This window comes from Puntigrus tetrazona, chromosome 6 (genome assembly GCF_018831695.1).
Source record: "Puntigrus tetrazona isolate hp1 chromosome 6, ASM1883169v1, whole genome shotgun sequence".
Lineage (NCBI taxonomy): Eukaryota > Metazoa > Chordata > Actinopteri > Cypriniformes > Cyprinidae > Puntigrus > Puntigrus tetrazona.
Window position 1 is genome coordinate 26,584,579 of NC_056704.1, and position 18,826 is coordinate 26,603,404.

Here is an 18,826-nt window from a genome sequence, read left to right on the forward strand (position 1 = left end):
CTAAAAAACTAATTTATTCTTACATATATATATACTTCATGAGAATGCTTTATCATGCGATAATGCATGCAACGCTTTTAGATCTACTTTCACTTCACGTATTATGATACATCAACAAGATCATACAATCATAAACGACAGCTATGCACACCGTGGCACTTTATATATCATTACATGCATATAATTAACACTGAAAAGAGTCATTCATTTCAAGTTAGTCACTTTAAAACCAACTTCAGCGTTTCGTATTTCAAACAGATCACTGCTTTTATTCTTTGTGGTGCTTCCAAAAAAACATGAGGGTCAGAATGAAGATGATTATATTAAAGCATATTTTTTCTTATGATATATATATATATATATATATATATATATATATATATATATATATATATATATATATATATATATAGACGTTGCTGGTGTCTTTGAGAAGCTCCTTTATTTCCGCAGTCCTCTCTTACTCCTCGAGCCTTTGGTGCTAAAAGGAAGAAATACATATTTTTTAAAATAAAAGTCAATTACGTAAACGGTCAATGTAGCATTATGTGGTTGCTTTTTTGTTTCATAAGATCCGACCTGTGGTGTATTTTTGGTCACGAAGAACGCAACAGTTTGTCGCTGGATTTAAAAAGGTTCTTCGATGGCTTTAGCCCGGCCTCTCTAGATCCGTTTAAATCGTTTATTTTTAAGAACGTAGCAAAACGCCGGCACAGTAGGAGTTAGCAGAATCCATCTTTCTTTATTTCCCGGCCTCAGACGAGGCTTATTTCGTACAGGTGGATTTTCTGCATGTGTTATCTCGATCTCCGGCAGTAGCGAGGTCAGGCCGGATCAAATCTTTCATTCTTCCAGCGCTTAAAACGGGATCTTCCAGGAGCCCCGGGTCTGTCTGACCCCGTTTAACTTCCTCTGTAACCCCTGAACAGCTGCCGGATCCGACTCTATTCTCTGCGTGCCCTTCATAACAAAGCCATTAAATGCCCTGGAGGGCCTGCGAATGCGGATCCCTTCACTGAACCACTCTGATAAATCATCTTGGAACATCATCTGCCGCAGTTAAAACTATAGTTATCCATAAAAATCCTTTGTTAGACATGACTTATTCCCACAGACGAGCCCGATGGAACATCCCAGCTGTGTTTGGGCTCAGTTCAGTACCGGTCGGTCGCATTAGCCGTAACGGCTCGGCAAGTCCGAACAGATTTGGCATGAGTCAGACGGGAGTCATGCGTTTGGCGTGAGATATATCACCTATCCGACACACACCGGGTTTGACTGCAGGGGTTTTGTTAAGTCTGTTGAGTGACGGGATCGAGCGCTGGGTTTGGAACGGCAGTTGTTTGTGATTTTATTGTGGTCGTGGTCTATTATTAAACTACCTGACTTCCACATGGCTTAGTGTCGAGCAGATGGCCACATGCTTCGAGAAGTGCCGTGCTTATTAGATATATTTTGCAGCTAAGTTATTCCCGTATGCATTGTTAAAAAGTAAAAGGTGCATTAAATTAAATAATTTCTGCTGCATTAACTTAAATGTATCAGATTTATTTAGATGTCTTTTTTTACTTCTGTTAAATTATTTTACTTGAATTAATTCCTTATTATTTTCCTAAAGATTAAATTATTTGGTTGCATTTACTTATTATCATTAGATTAATATGTGTGTGTGTGTATATATATGTTTTTTTGTCATAATATAGTCATATATATAGTTTTTTTTGTCACAATATAGTAATTTTTGATTGGAATGTATTTATATTTTTGAATATATATATATATATATATATATATATATATATATATATATATATATATGTGTGTGTGTGTGTGTGTGTGTGTGTGTATATATATATATATATATATATATATATATATATATATATATATATATATATATGTATATATATATGTATATATTTTTAAATATTGCATAAAATCTATGTATTATATAAAAACACAATAATACCATGTTTGAAGTTCATTACAGATATTAAAAAAATATTTGTGCTCAAAGTACACCTGTTGACTTTAAAGAATACATATTTTAAGTTGACAACAAATATATTTTTAATTTTGTATAGAAATATATTAAAAGATAATACCATGTTTTTGGACTCTATAGTGTTCTTTAAAGTATCTTGCAGTGCCTTTAAAGACCATATAAACTTGATCATTCCATATCTTGGTATATATATCAAAATACCAGGGTGCTACTGACATTTAACCATTTTTTTAAGTTATGTTTACGGACTTTAATGCTATCCTATAATACACATCCTATTGGATTTTCAGCACTCTAACCAAAGCTATTGGCGCCAAGTTTTACTGCGTGCACAAAATCCTTTAGCTATCTGTTTATTTCCTTTTGAATGGCCCGAGGTTCACTATCCAGATGAAGGTGGTGCTAGAACAAAGCAGCAACTGTTATTCCTCGCAGAAAGCGCTGGAAACATGACGCCGCGCTAGATTAGCCTAGCGGCATTACACGTCTTAGCTCGGTCTTTACCAAGGTCTTTACCAAGGTCTGTCGCACACTGAGGTCAACACGGTCTGTTATTTCAGGACTATTGCTCATCACTATTCATATCTGAGCTCAGTGTAACGTGTTTTATCAACCGTTGTTTGATATTTGATATTTAACACCAGAGAGGCTATGCAGGTTTTTTGGCACAAATCGGTTTTCTTCTTTTTCATCATTCACAATTTTAATGTCAAAATCTAACTGCACTGTACGAACTGTATGTTTAAAATGTCACTCCACATGTACACTTTCGTTTTTTTAAAGAAATGATTTATTCACCAAGGATGCTAAATTGATCAAAAGTGACAATAAAAGCGTTTGTAGTGTTACTAAAGATTTCTAAACTCTCTATTCATCAAAGAATCCTGAAAAAATCCTCAAAATGAATAATGTTTTCAACATGAGAAGGATTTCTAAAAGATCATGTGACACTGAAGACCGGAGTAATTCAGCTTTGCATGACAGGAATAATTTATATTTTAGAAACACATACAGATAGGAAGGAGACATTTAAAATCGTAATAATATGTACATTTTTTTAATGCATTTTTCAAACAGATGCAGTTTCGGTGAGAATAGGAGACGTCTAACGTTCAAAAATATTACAATGCCCAACTTTTAAACGCTAGTGTACGTTTTACTAATTTTATATAGGCCCTAATGACAAAAAAAAGTGATGATTAGTGGAGAAAGTGTTGGCCAAAATCGAATAAGTCATGTGAACATGTGATGTCATGTGATGATTATGCATCAATAAATCAGCTCCATTTCACAGCGACTTACTTTTTCTGATGGTCGCTGACACGGTTCCTAAGGACGGTGATCTACGAGAGAAAACCACACGCATGAATCAGTCCGGCTGAATCACACAGCTTCTCTTCCTTCTCACGTCAATCAAACGCATCTCTGGGAACCGGCCCGGATGAGTGTTCTGCCAAGTCTGTGCTGGGTGTGACTGATTGATAGACCTCGTGAACTCATCCTCTCCTGACAGTAACGTCACGTCGGACTTTGTGGATGTGAAACCTCACCTCGTATTTCTGGCACACGTATCTGTATTGCAGCTCGAACTTCTCGGCTTCGAGTTGGCGCATCCACTTCCAGAGTTCGCTGGCGGTTTCTCTGCAGAAAAGCGCACGAGGAACATGACTAACCAGTCTGCGAAAGTGAAGCAACAGCCTGTGGCGTCGTGTCGCCATGCGTGTAATGCTACTTGACTATATTTCATGTCTGCAGCGGTATGTGCCGTCGTGTTTTGATGACTCCTTCACCTCAGTTTATCGGCGTTCAGGTTTTCGATGTTCAGTTCCTTGCGGCGTTCGCTGAGAACCGTCTTTTTCTTCTCCCTCTCTGTTTGCTTCTTAGGCCCGCCCCTCTTGTCTGTCTGTCAATCAAAATAAAACAACTAAATAAGTAAATGTAGAGGCTGTGCGGCGTGACCTTTGACATCTGAGCTCATCACCCTTTGCATGTATCCGGTGTACTGGAAGCTCGTGAGAACCTTCTTCTTCTTCGCGTCATCATCGGCCTTCCTCTTGGCCTCTTCCTCCTCTTTTCGTGCTCTTTCCTCCTGAAAGAAATAACAATGCATTAAAGGGGTCATGAAAGAAATCAAATGTGCTTTAATCGTTCGGCATATAAGACATATAACATCTTCACAGCTTAAAGCATTAAATTACAAACGGAGCACTTATTTAACGGCTTGTTTTGGATCTGAGGTACATAATGACATCACAGGGAAACAAACATTTGCATAAACACCGCCTCCAGAACGAGGCATCGAGGAATAGTCCTTAAGCCCCGCCCACTGGAGTTCAGACACTAATGGCGGATTGCGCTGAATGCGAGTGTCAAAAAGAAATAGATATTACTGCTTTATGCACATTCACTTCCAGACGGAAACATCTGTCGAAAGATGAAGTGCTACAAGATAGCCAAACCATACCTGTTAGCTTTCTCTGGAAATTAAATGCCAAAAAAAGGTCACATGCAATAGCAAGGGGGCGTTGATATGGCTTCTTATGCAGTTATGTCAGCCAATCATAACAGTGGCCAATCGCTAAGAAGCCTTTAAGGACAGGGCCCTTAAAACAGGTTGTTTTAGATAATAATCAAAATAATAATTTTTTCACATATTTATTTGTTTGTTTTTTCAATGCACCTTTCAACTTTATAATAAGTAGAACTCAAGATATAATAATAATATTAATAATAATAACAACAATTAATGTCACGTCCCCTTTAATGATCATATAAAAGCGGGAGTGCCTCTGTAATTTGAATGTGCGGAACTTCCGGTTAGCATAAACAAACCGCTATGCCGCCTGATATTCCAAAGTGCTTTTATTTGTAACGTTATATAATATTTGTTATCGTAATAAACAGACTGGTTAATAGCGCAACTAGTTTTGTTAATGATCTACCTTTAGCGGCTAATGATTAGGAGGTATTCATGTTCGTAAAGTAAAAGGTGACTAGCATGAACTAGCGGTGTCGACTTTAACGGACTTACGGCTAGTTTGTTTTGCCGCTCTTTCTCGCGCTCCGTGCGGATCCGGTGCTGCTCCGCTCGGTCTGCCCTCCGGTTCTCCTGAACACACACAACAGGTACATTCATCACTGTGAAGGGAACTAATCATATTTAACACACCCGAACACTTTAAACATACTCATTTCAGTCGGAATAGAAGATCTGAAAGGCTTTTGAAAGAAGTCTATTACGCTTTTATTTGATCCAAAGTTCAGTATGTTACAGTATGTTTGAACATACTGTAAAATGTTATTTATTCTTGTGGTTAAAACAAATCCGCCGATCATCTGCTCATTTAATGTTTATTATGATATTGTCAGTGATGAAAACAGTTGTGCAGCTTCGTATTTTTTGTGAAAACCATGATACATTTATTTTTTCATCATTCTTTGGTGAATAGAAAGTAAAAAATGCATTTATTTAAAAGAAAATTATTTTGTAAATGTCTTTTCTGTCACTCTTTTTCAGTTTATTACATTCGTGATGAATGAAAGTACTACAATTAGTAGTAAAAATAAGTATTCTAAAGTTTTCGGTAGTCGTGTAATATTTAAATCGCATAATGTTTTATACTTTGTTAAGCCATGCATTGATTATTAACATAATTACAATTCACACAATACTCAAATTAAACACAGACTGTAGTATGTTGTGTTTTTCGAATGCTTTCTTTTCTGTACGGATGTACAGAGTCATGCTTTTATTTGAAGGTATTTATTTATGTATCAGTAAATACAGTTCGAGAATAAATCAAGTATAAGTTTCCATGCTGCTTAGACATGGTTTGTTGCTGGTCCAACAAAACCTAGCTTGTCGAAAGCATCTTTAGCAGGGCGATTTCACTTGATTTATCATAGTTATGACAATACTCAGGAAGAAGAATGCATTAAAATATTTGTAGTATTTTTATAAAAACATCTCACGATCCGTTGGGTGAGGTTGATCAGCTCCTCTTCTTCTTTCTTTCTGCCCTCAAAGTGAGCCTCAATGAGCGTCTGTAGCTCCGTCAGGTCTTTCTCCATACGTTTGCGGTGAATATCCTGAGGATATGATTTTGAATGTAATTATGTAATAGTGGTAACGTGCCGTACTGTGAAAACTACTCGTGGCACATGTTTTATGACAGTGCAGGTCACATAACATTGTTTAGTTTAGCAACAGAAAGTGATTTATTAGCACGACAGTTAACGTATATCTGTATTGCGAAAGCATTTGTAGCATTGTTGCTGACAGGGACAACACCGCAAAGCAAAATTGCTGTGGTACACAAATGATTGCGATGTAATTAACTTTAGGACACGTGTGCTACGATAATTAAATGAAATATAATGCACCGTAAAATTAAATAAAAAAAAATGTTATTAAAAAAACTAAAATAAATAGAAGCAAACAAATGATTGCAATGTATATAAATTAAGGACACGTGTACTCTAATAGTTAAATGAAATATGATGCATCATAAAATGAATTGAAATTAAAATAAAATACAAAAAAACTAAAATAAAATAAAAGCAAACAAATGATTGCAATGTAAATAAATTAAGGACACGTGTGCTGTAATAATTAAATAAAATGTGATGCATCATAAAATTAAAATACAATACAAAAAAGTAAATAAAATAAAAGCAAATTAGTGCGATGTAAATTAATTAAGGACATGTGTAACTGTAATAATTAAATGAAATATGATGCATCACTAAATTAAATGAAATAAAAATAAAGTACAAAAATAAATAAAATAAAAGCAAACTAATTATTGCAATGTAAATAAATGAAGGACACGTGTACTGTAATAATTAAATTAAATTAATTCAATTAAATTGAAATAAAAAATAATTAAATTACATTACATGAAATACTCACATCAAAATCAACCTTCTCTCCATCAGGAATTTTGGGAGGCACCAAAGCTGGCACAAAGGGTCTAATAATCAGCAACAATGCATTATTCTTACATTTAGAAATGCATAGTTATACATTATACTTTATACGTAAGCTATTACATTTATAATTTATTTTACATTTATCTGAAAGTTTTCTTACTTATGCTTCGGTTTTGTTTCTCCTGCATCATCCAGTTGGCAGGAGAAAAAAAATATATATATATACAAATGTGTGATTTTAGTTGCTTATGAATTGACTGTTTTTTATAAAAGGGGCCAAATGTCATCAAATGGCTCAGTTTTTAGGGCGAAACCAGTTTTGGGTGAATCTGATATTATCACTTTACCTTCTTCCCCAGGTTCCTCAGCAGCATCTACATAAGAAAAGATAGCCGCGTCAGGTATGACAGCAATGTGAAGATCCACAGGAGATACAGAGAAGCCCTGAAGACACGTCTGTTATCGGAAACTAAAAGGTATTTTGTCTAAACCTTTTAAAAAAAGATCTGGGTGGTCAGCATTGCTTTTCAGGTGAAGAAATCTGGAAGTGCTTCTTAAATATGATGGATGCAGTCCATTAGGCTGACAATAGCTGACATTGTTCTAAACTTCACCCCAAATGTGTCACTCTTCAGTGACCTTGTGAAAGTATAATTATAGGGTGTTGTTGATCGGATTATAAGCGCTTGCTGTATAATCCTGTATTTTATTACCTGCATGATGTGGATTGGGTGTTTGCTTTCCGCCGGCCTCTACAAGACCTAAAAAATAACACACAAACTGGAAGATTTACCTGAAAACACATTATGATCATCATTCTGAAGTCTTGCCCTGTGTATCATTAAGCAGGATTTGTGTAGGCTACATTTATTAATTATTTACCCCAAGTAATTATACTTCTGAAGTACTGATAGACTAAAATGAAAATGGTGTAGGACTTACTTTGATTTGTTTGAACTGAAAAAACATCAGTAAATTTGAGAAGTAATTACAAGCTAATGGCAGATGACACTGAATGAAAGTAGAAAGACAGCGAACCTAGCAAAATAACTTATTCGGAATTAGAAATATTTAGCTTTTATTAATATTAACATGCAGTATACATTTTATAAAAGCACACAAAAGAAGCTAAGAGTGCTTATAGGCTAAGAAATTATATTTTGCATTAAAAATTGACTCGTTGCGGCTTAAAAATTATGCATCTTTTAAATTCGTCGTATTTGTTTATGCTGTCATATTTAGTTTTATTTTTGGATAGGCTCTCGACAGACTTTTTGAGATTTACATCATCCGTTTTATTCCAGTACGTCAACCATTTCTATCACAAAACATGTAAAAATGTAAAAAAATATATATTGCGCTTCTGAGTTCGTCTTACAAGATATAAAAAAGTCTGAAATGTTTAGATACAAACTTGCAATCTTTCTTTTTTTTAATGCAGAAACCAAAATAATTGTGAGATGTAAGCTCGGTCGGAAAAAAGTAAGAATTGCGATTTCATATATTGAATTGGATAGAAATGCTAAGAATGTACTTATTATATAAAAATTCGCAATGACCTTTTTTTTACTTTTCATCCCATGGCATACAAATCTCATCAAATTCATTATTAGCTCTGGCTTTAGCAAAAGCATTAGCAGAAGCGACGCTACCTTCCTCCACCCGCTCCTCTCCCTCCTCAAGCACCTCCTCATCCTGCAGCTCCTCTGCAAAGCAGCCGCAGACAGCGTGAGAGTCATGCACATGCTCGCAAATGAGCAATGCGCGCATGCAAAATACACACTCAAACACGTGCTTTTTTAAAAGAGTTATTTTTTAATGAACAGTAATTCTATACGTGATAAACCATTTCGTCTGTTTGAGGATGTTGCCAGATATTTCCAAAATGAGGTTTTAGCTCGCTGCTACAGTTTTGTCACCAGACTAACTCAAAAATGCACACGTGCTTCAGTCCCATTTAGCTCTTTGAATAAATCAGGCTTCGGCGAAAGGCTCAGACTTGTGAATGATGTCACGTCGTACCGTTACATAATGTGGTTTGGGAAACTGCTGGTCCCGATACTCCACCCTCCAACTAATCCAGCCACACATAAACACACCCGTCACCAGCTCCTCTGATATCGGCTTGTGCTGCCAAAGAACATGATCTCACGACACACACCCCAGCGCTCATCCGCTCTCATTCTCCTGTTCTTTACTGCATGTAGGGTAGGTTGGTTCACGAGTCGAAACGAGCCAAATGCCCTCAGAACAACACGTAGCTGCCACTTTCACACGTACAGGTCAAAACAGGACCTTAAAAATAGTCCAGCCAACGATCAGGGAAAGGAGGCGCTTAACAATCAGATTTATTTTTAAACTAAGAGGTTGCATTAAATGTATTGAGTTTTATTTTTTGGGTACTCATTTTACACCAGCAATTATTGCAAATAGATAATAAGCTCGGAAAACAGGGTTTAACATTTTTAGCAATCGTTATAATGTAACTTTAGTAATACACAGTTTAAATACAGTATACATTTTTTGAATAGGTACAAATATTCTTATTACTACTAAAAAATATTTTAATTATATACGAAAGTAATTAATCACATTATGGAGAGAAAAAGTACTTTTTATAACATAAGATTATTTTATTATTTTATATTTTATTATATGTTTTTTAAATTTTATTTTAGTGCTATTAATGCACTTTTTTTATGTTATTTTATGTTATGGTTTTTATTAATATTTCAAATAAAAATTTTTGTTTTTACTTCAATTGTAGGCCCTAAAATGGCAGGTTTATTAATTTTCTCGGGGACTTTTGGCCATTTTTTTAAGTTTTTCTTTTTCTTTGTATGTTTGTGCTTTAGTTTTCTATTTGATCATTTTAGTTTATTTCGTTTTAGTTATTTTAGCACATAGCTTATTAAACTAAAACTAAAGCCTTAACTGCTTTTTTATTTTATTTTTATAATTATTGCCCTCTCTATTCCTGTAGAATAACTATTTTAAGGTGTCAATAATTATATTTACCGGTTGCTTTGCAAAACTGTACGTAACGGAGCAGTAGGATTTATCCCGCTAAAGCCTCGAAAGTCATGGGACACCAAAAAATGTGGAAAAGGCCGGCTACATTCTTCTCCTGATCCCTTATTTGTTTCTGCGGGTCTGATTTCAGTGGGCTAAACACACATTCCTGTTACATGAAGGGACGGTTTGTATTCAAAGTGCGTGTCTTTGTTCAATGAGTCCTCATTCGCAGCGAATCTCACCTAGAAAGTCACTCTCTTCTCCGCTGGTTAAGAAAGGTAACATTTAACTGAGGTATCAGGGTAAAAGCCCAGGAGCCGATGTGTAAACCGGATCATCTACAGGGAGGTAACCCGATTCCCATTTGGGCCGGCCGAGAGAGGGAGAGACTGAGATTGCCATTGTGCTCCAAACAACAGCCCTTCTCAACAGCCTCAAACACACGAACCTTTCTCTGCCTGAACGCCGAATGGAACGTTTTAATGCTACGGTTTTAGGGGAAACAGCGTGCATGTTTTTTAATCATTATGAATAATCAGGAGAATCACCAAATGCCATTTAAGTGTCTCTAAATAATGTTATATCCACCTGTTATGCATAAGAGAATCCACTATTAAGTGAAACATCACCGCAATGCATTCGATTCCATTAGTAGCACACATTAGATTCATAGGCATAATAAAAAAAATCTACGTAAAAAGGTATGGAAGCTCAATTCTGCAATACAGAAAAACTTCATAATAATCACACGCACATCATAATGACAAAAAGTCGAAACTAAGATAAAAAAAAGGTCATAATAAATTTGTTGTCATAATGACTTTTTAATATCATAATTTCATCTTTTGTAAGAGTTTCGACTGTTTGTCATAATTGTGCGATTTCATTTTTTCTTATGTGGCAGAAATGACTTCAGTGAAAAGGTGAAATGTTTCCTGTGAGAGGGCGTTTTATGTTAAATCTCATAATTATGCACATCTACCCATTTCTTATGTGGTAGACATGAGCTGATGTAAAAGTTCAGATGCTTTCTAAGAAAGTTATTGAATTATTTGAATAGCTATTTCAATATGTTTGTCTACATTAAAAATGTATTTTGTCAGGTCATCTAAATCAGTTAACTTAGTACAAATCTAAATGAACTATTTAAGTGCAAATATTACATATTATATATGTATGTTATATATTTTCTTTCATACTACGTGTTTAAGAAATAGTGCAGAATAATCCAAAATAGTCCAAAATAAATGAAAACTTACCCTCTTGCTCCCTAGACAGAAACAAATGAGATAGGAATGTTATTTTAACTTTTGCAATCTCTACAAACGTGTCAATGATTGAGTGTGCGCCTGTGAATAAACTTTATTCATTTATTCTATAGTTACAGCACGTCCTACGCGATGCATATAAATGCTCTTAAATGAAGCACAAAGACACTTACTCATAATCAGCGTCTTCTCTGTATGACATGCTTAGATTAAGACCTGTTTCATATACAGATTGCAGAGCATTTTGTCAGCTTTCACAGTGATTATACCCGTCTGACAACATATCAAACAATCAGTCCCTGTCGTGCTTTTGGTGGAGCTGTGCAGATATTGCTCTTACCTGTCTTTAGGTGGGTCGGGATGAGGTTACCGAAGGCAGTTGGCTGTTGAAGCTGAACCCCAATGATATATAAATTGTCCCGAGATCACATGACTATATATGTGATGTTTTGGGGTGGGCTGGATGCCACCGCACATACATGCACCTATGAACGCATATACATGCACAACGAGAACAATAGACTCTGTGGGCATCGTGTCTATTAATAGATCGACTGACAACTGTGTGCTCGTACGATGATCTTAGAGCTCCGACTGTTTTGGAGGGATAATTTTATACATAATAATACAGGGACCTAGGTGGTGTAATATTTACTAGTAAATTAAAGGGATAGTTCACTCAAATGTAAACATTTTCTGAAAACGTCGGTCGTCCGAGATGAGTTTGTTTCTTCATGGGAACAGATTTGTCACTTGCTTGCAAGTGAATGGGTGCCGTCAGAAGAAGAGTCCAAACCACCGATTAAATACGTCAAAATAATCAAGAAATAATCCACTTCAGTCCGTCGATTAATGTCTCGTGAAGTGAAAAGATGTTTTCACAATTGGATTTTGCTGCTGACTAAAATATGTGTTCATAATCCTTAATATTGTTTTCTCCAGGGAAAAAGTCACCCTAAGAAAAAAATATGCGCAGACATTTGGTTTTAATGTGAGAGGACAACAGAGGAGGGTTTTTTTTTCCCTGGAGGAGCATTAATATGGATTATAGACTGGTATTTTTGGCCAGACTTTTTAAGTTAAAACGTCTTTGTGATAGATTTGTTTACCAACACATTTGACAGCTTTTGACTTCTGGCGTGGACACTTACTGTGAATATTATTGTGATGTTTTTATCAGCTGTTTGGACTCTCATTCTGACGGCACCCATTCAGTGCAGAGGATCCATCGGTATGACAGTAATATAATGCTACATATCTTCAAATCTGATGGAAAAACACTCGTCTTGGACTTTAATTAGTTAGATGTACTGTAAATATACTGATACAGTTTATAATATTTCTGAAAATCATGCACCAAGTTCTTTGACATCTGTCTAGGTCATTGTTAAAATGTCTGGTAAATCTAGACAAAAATCTGTCTAAACGTTCAGTCACTTTGAGCTGACCTGCGTCTCATTTCCTGTGTCTGTTTGAAGGGTCACAGGAGGTCAAACCCTGCGGGTGAGAATATTAACACAACAGTTTCCATTCAGTATGTAACTAATGTGACAAGTGTGACCTGCTGGAGACGTTTACGAGCTCTTATTAGTGTCAGAAAGTTAGAAGCTGTTCAGTCTCTCTAAGCAATAGATTGATACTGTGTGTAGCCAGACTTCTGCACATTTTACTATTATTATTTTATTTATTTTTATTTTTTTGGAGAGCACCTATTAAAAATATAAGTTTATTTATTATAAAATAAATAATTTATTTATTATTAAAAAATATAATATTTATTTATTTTTTTATTTGTTTATGCTTTTTTGGTGAAATAACGGTATGTAATTAGTTTTAGTTTAAATTAGTAACTAAACAGTGTCTAACATAAAAAGATTGAAAATTGATTTAAGCCACCACTGTCATCAAATGTCAGTAACACAAAACAAACATTATTGATTATATTATTATATGAATTGCATGAAGGGGAAAAAGTTAGCCTTTTTATAAAACAGTAATATATAAAATTATATAAAAATATAATACAATCTATGTGAGAAATATGTATATTTCAAAATGTATATTACATGTTTTTTATAATAATTTTATCACAAAAGATTTATACTCAAAACATTTTTGTAATTGCAATATCATCCTAATAAGAAGACACTATAACATAGTATAATATATTTACAGTATATTATATATTATATGCATTCTAAACATTACTCTTAAGAACTTTCAGTATAATATCAATACTGATAGAGAGACTTTCTTCCTGTCCTCACTTGCTCATTCGAGAAGAAACACTCATGATATTTGTCTTATGTTGTAGGATAAAAGAAAGATGAATGAAGAAACTCCACACAATGAATGCAGAGCTGTACTGGGCTGGAAACACTATTCAGGCAGTTAATCCAGCACTAGAGTATAACTTCATTGTGTCCTAGTGAATGCAGAGGTAAAGTGAGGGACATAAAGATCTTTCATACTTCAGAGGCGACTCATGTGACCAGAAATGGTGTATGTCACAAAAACGCAATGCAGCTTTCTTGTCTCTTTGGTCAATAAGGATCGAAATAGTTCACCTTTCCGACACTGAGCCTGGTGTGTGTGTGTGTGTGTGTGTGTGTGTGTGTCATGGACATTCAGTGAGCAGTGTTTGGCCTTTTGTTGGTCTTCTGAAGCTATATATGTGTTTGGACATGTTTTGGATGAATGATTTTGGCCTTGCTTTTCATGTTTTTTAGTAAGGCTCAAGAAGCTTTCTAAAGATCACTGTCAATTATTTATTTTCAATGCACAATGTTTTGGTTTCTGGGTTATATATATATGTGTGTGTGTGTGTGTGTGTGTGTGTAATTTAATTTTTACAGTTTTTTAATTTAAACATTTTGAAAGGTATTAGGAGCTGTCGCTTTATAAACAATTTCCATCATAAAACATACTTCATTTCAGCTGTTAGTACTAATGATCATTGATCAGTACATTGGTACATGCATTTGCCAGATGCTTTTAATGCGAAGATACTTCAAGGTTCAAGGTACACATCAGCTTTAATCAGTTCTCATTTTAACTGGGAATCAAACCCTTGACCTTGTGGTTGCTTGCACCATGCCGTACCGTTTAAGCTGCAGGAAAGCTATTAAATCTATATGGCTCAAATCGTGTATTAGTAAATAAATATAGATCGTTCGTTTGAATACAATAAAGGTCTAGCTAGTAAACACTGCCCCCTAGCAGCTGGTTCGTGTAGGAGCTAGCATTTTACAAATGGTCTTCATCTTTACTCGTTTTCAGGATGAAATTAGACTAATAAATATACTGAAGAAATACAATCCCTTCTTTGTTTGACTGTAATGTTGTTAAATCAACTATTGACTGGTAAACGGAGAAATATGCAGCTGAACCAATGACATCAGGACGTCCTGTTTTCCTGTACAGACGCATCACATAAGTCAGGATGAATCATTTTTATAAAGCAGAAGTACTGAATTTCCAGTAAATTTTCTGCTTATCGGCTGATTTGATTAGTCAGTTTGTCCCCAGCTTTAGTCATTACCAGACATTAGCGCATTAAAACATTCACTTGAAATGATAAATCATGATGTCTGCAAATTCCACAATTTATTTACAGTACAATGCCGATGACACTTTTCATGTTTCATCACATTTGACATATTTATTGAACACGGTGGCAAATCGCTCGGTATTTTATTAATACGTATCCATTCCCGTCGTTTATTTGAGATGTATTTGAAGCACATTAACAAAAATGAGAAATGTATTTTTAATCTTCGTAATTCGGCCCACCCAGATCTCCTGCGGACAAAACAGTAACGCGTAAAAGTAGTCAGTAAAGTACATATGACTTCATGTCACCTTTAAGTTCTCTTGTACGCACTTGTTTGCAGATGTTGCCTTGTTTATTGCGCCGCATCAAACATTTTCTTCCTTCCCTCCATTCCAGACATGGCCTCCACGTTTTTCCTCCAGTCGCTGACCTCCACCGTCTTTTCCTACAAATGCAGCACAGAATTATATCAGGAAATGATACAGGTGCGAGCAACCTGTACTCTTTGATTTCAGTCCAGATGGAGCCCACCTTCTCTGTGTCTTCCTTCTTGACAGACTTGAGGTTCGCTCTGAGGTCCATGGACACCTTGTGTTTGGAGCCCAGCAGAGAGCGCAGGATGGCGTCAGCGGAGACCCGGACCCTCCTCAGCGTGGGACGCTTGAATTTGCCTCTCAGGTCCAGGACTTTGATGTTCAGGTCCTTGATCTGCAGCAGGTTTGTTTAAAAGTTTTCATACTGTATGAATATGAGGTGATGTTGCACAATAGCACAGTTCTGCATCGTTAACATTACAGCATTATATAATGAAAGATCCTAAACAGGCGTGACACAATAAAACACAGTTCCTTTCATTTTTATTTTTTTGACTTCATTTTCATTATTACTATTTTTAGCTTATTATGTTATTATGTTGTTTTCATATTTCATATTTTTGACTTCAATCATTCATTAATTTTATTTTAATTCCACAGAGTAAATGAATGGGGAAAAAATGCTTCCATAACCAAGGTAGGCACTTACTTTTGCGCTGTAAAATAATAATAAATAATAATATATATATCAGCTCTAATTTAATAAATATGTTGGATAGTGCTTTTGCTTTTACTGTGTGTCGACAAATTAATACTGAAAAACTAGTATTTCTTTTGTTTGTTTGTTGTTTTTATTTTGTGACCTTTTCTTACAGACGTGGTGTGTTATTACTCATAAAGAGCTAAACTACTCTTTACTTCTCTTGTGTTGTGAAGCACTTTAGCCTCGATATCGTAGCGCTCCTCGTCCACCACGTCAATTTTAGCGTGTAGTTCTTGACACAGCTCCTAAAAGAGAGAACAAATATAGTGTTTTTCAGGCCTGCTGCTGCTAATGGCAAAAGAACATTTTTATATATACAGAAAAATATGATTGTTTTTTAACATTCATGTTTTTGCATGTTGGTCAATCATGGTACTTTTTGCTAGGGAATTCTTCATATATATATATATCAGTATGAGTTGTGTGAGAGCGTTTACCTGAAGCTCAGCGAAAGACATGCCACTCGTCTGTAACGGAGGAGCTTTCTCAGCCAGATATCTATCCTTCTCTGCCTCTTTATCTGCCAGCTCCTGCTCTAACTCATCCTTTGCTTTAGCTACCATAAGACTCTGACGAACACACAGACACGCACACTTTAAGATCTAATATATACTAATAGTAAATCAATATAATAAGCTTTTAAATGCACTTTCTTAATTTGTTACACTAAATGCTCAATGCCTCTTTATCAGCAATCCCCTCAAACACTCAAATGTGTCATCTTGTACAGGAAACACCACCCATGTTATTTTAATAAAACGACGGCGGTTTTTGCAATGCAGCTGTACCTTAAGCATCAGCTTGCGAGATGCAGAGATCTTGGACTTTTTCTGTCAGATTTAAGATAGGCATTGGTTATACGGAGCAAACATCATATACATATCACATACAGGCATTCTCGCATCAAAACATTATTTGATATTGTTACAGTAGATTCGTTTTCTGGTAGAGCAGAAAAAAAATTGAAAAAAGGGGCATTCAGGGATGGCTTGTAAATCTCACCTCTTGCCTGCAAAAGAATAGAAACACATGATTACGTCATAGAATATCGTTTTTAGTAATAACATGGTTTTAAAGCATGCAATGATATCCAGAATTATTTAGCATTTCTTAATTGAATACATTTTTTCATAATATTATAGTGATTTTTATAATAAGGCAATTGGAGTGAGCATAATTGGATATACTGTAAATTATTTTCAAAGTTAAAAATAAATCAAAGAATATTGAAGAAATAAGAAATTATGAAAATATACGTATTTTTTACCATTTCAGTCTTTCTACTTAAAAATGTCAAGTTAAATTCAATGTGTGACTGCATTTCTTAATTTTCATTATATTATTTATTAAATATGGAAATATATTGGAAATATCTATTTGTTTATTTTCAGTTTTTGTCTCTTTTTTTAATCACTTAATATGACATGAACTAAACCTGATTATCTGCGCTATTTGGCATGAATTATGAATCAAGAAATAAAACAAATGATTGAATCAACTAATTAATTATTGATTATAATAAGTGACCCAGAAATAGTGTAGAATCTTTCATTTATTTTTGTAATTTTATAATAATTTTTTCCCCCAGAGTTTCAGTGTGGTCTCAGATCTTTGGGCTCCATTGTATTCACAGACTCCTAATCTGCCTTCATTAATTCTGAGGCCGTGAGTAAAGACAACACAGCCGGTAAACCCAAGAATAGAGCACATTTGTCGAGAGAGCCGTAAGACGAACAACAGAAAGCAGAGACTCTATATACTCACTCGGGCATCTTTACAATGGCGATTCAACCTAGGAGATAAAAATAAAGGCATTTGTTTCCAAAGGGCAGGACCATTGGGAGGATCTTGAAGGGGTTCGAGTATCAGACAGCTTTTCCAGATTCAGACGTGCTAATCAGATGCCATTATACCTCTTGTTTACTCTAACAGCAGCAGCCTCGTGTTTTTGACTCTTGCGGTAATGATATGTCGACATTCAGGTGTCGCTTTTTAAAATACATGAACTGCAGCTAATTGATTGATTTGGCGTCTGCTCTGGATCCTTTAACCACTTCAAAGTCCTGACAGTGGCTGCGCACACAGATGAAGTGGACCCATAGGAAAAGGTGTTGGCAGACTCCTATCGGAGCACGGTAACTATGCCACACAGATAACAATCCCAGCTTTCTCCTGCCCATATCCACTTGCAATGCACCATAAATAGACCCGCAGCCGAGCTCCAAAGGCTTTAACCCAGCCCAAGTTTCCGCTCAATGATGTTAAACCGGTCTGGAGCACTTACAAAAACAAATACGGTAAATTACGCAATGAAATGAAAGAGCATATCTTCATAAATCTGGAACTGGATAGGTTTATTTACCCGAACGCCGAAGGTGGTTTCCAAAGTTATATTTTTACGATCTTTTTGGTTTCTGCCATTTAAATTGAGGTTTTATGCATCTCCGTGTAGGAAGGCCAAAAGTGAACGTTCGAATCGGTTCGATAAAGGGGTTATTTTTTTAATTCAATTATCTGAGAGATAAAAATCAAAGTGATTTGGGAGAAAGGTTATAAACCGTTATGCGTTATTATAGCACTTTCGTAAATAACATACATAAAATGAAAGTTAAAGCGTAATATTCACAGATGTGGACATCTCTCAAAAGAAATTGAGGTATATATTTTTTACAATGACAATTTCTTGAACCATTACATTTGATGACAGTAATATTGAATATTTGGTTACACATTCGGCAGTATTAACAGTTATTGACTAGATAATGTTAATGCAATATTATTTTTTTTCTTCATAGAAATGAAGTAGAATGCAACGCAAGCTAACTTTCCTTGACATGGAGGCAAACTGAATGATCTTACCTTGTGGTGCTCAGAAGGGCAGAGAAGTGATGCTCTAGAACAATGCTTCTCTTTTTTAAGACACCCTCTTATTGTTCATCCTCGGCCTGTTACTGGATGATATTATTAGCTCACACA

The 18,826-nt window shown here is 35.3% G+C and overlaps 2 protein-coding genes across 2 annotated transcripts; both read right to left on the bottom strand.

Annotated features, from left to right (window-relative positions):
* Position 1: 1 nt before the first annotated feature.
* Positions 2–11,730, bottom strand: tnnt2b (troponin T type 2b (cardiac)). The gene is made up of 14 exons (XM_043241292.1): positions 11,561–11,730; positions 11,394–11,436; positions 11,212–11,222; positions 7,651–7,698; positions 7,285–7,311; positions 7,098–7,119; positions 6,918–6,978; positions 5,978–6,094; positions 5,037–5,114; positions 3,987–4,094; positions 3,796–3,908; positions 3,556–3,646; positions 3,308–3,348; positions 2–481 (listed from the first exon to the last, which is right to left on the bottom strand). The coding sequence occupies exons 2-14, from the start codon at positions 11,420–11,422 to the stop codon at positions 442–444; spliced, it is 786 nt and encodes a 261-aa protein (XP_043097227.1). The 5' UTR covers positions 11,423–11,436; positions 11,561–11,730; the 3' UTR covers positions 2–441.
* Positions 11,731–14,801: 3,071 nt separating this feature from the next.
* tnni1b (troponin I type 1b (skeletal, slow)) lies at positions 14,802–18,826 on the bottom strand. The gene is made up of 9 exons (XM_043242556.1): positions 18,710–18,826; positions 17,615–17,642; positions 16,853–16,859; positions 16,639–16,680; positions 16,288–16,419; positions 16,006–16,095; positions 15,305–15,481; positions 15,104–15,218; positions 14,802–15,021 (listed from the first exon to the last, which is right to left on the bottom strand). Exons 2-8 carry the CDS (start codon positions 17,620–17,622, stop codon positions 15,126–15,128), a joined length of 549 nt encoding a protein of 182 aa, XP_043098491.1. The 5' UTR covers positions 17,623–17,642; positions 18,710–18,826; the 3' UTR covers positions 14,802–15,021; positions 15,104–15,125.

What these genes read in the sequence shown, in the direction of transcription:
- tnnt2b (XM_043241292.1), bottom strand. Translation starts at nt 11,422, where the DNA reads ATGTCATACAGAGAAGACGCTGATTATGA. An exon ending in TCAACCTCACCCAACGGATC is followed by an intron (nt 5,115 to 5,977) that starts GTGAGATGTTTT and finishes GTGTGTGTTCAG; the next exon opens with GAGAACCGGAGGGCAGACCG. An exon ending in CTGAACGCCGATAAACTGAG is followed by an intron (nt 3,647 to 3,795) that starts GTGAAGGAGTCA and finishes GCTTTTCTGCAG; the next exon opens with AGAAACCGCCAGCGAACTCT.
- tnni1b (XM_043242556.1), bottom strand. An exon ending in CTCGCAAGCTGATGCTTAAG is followed by an intron (nt 16,420 to 16,638) that starts GTACAGCTGCAT and finishes TGTGTTCGTCAG; the next exon opens with AGTCTTATGGTAGCTAAAGC. An exon ending in TGTCTTTCGCTGAGCTTCAG is followed by an intron (nt 16,096 to 16,287) that starts GTAAACGCTCTC and finishes TCTCTCTTTTAG; the next exon opens with GAGCTGTGTCAAGAACTACA.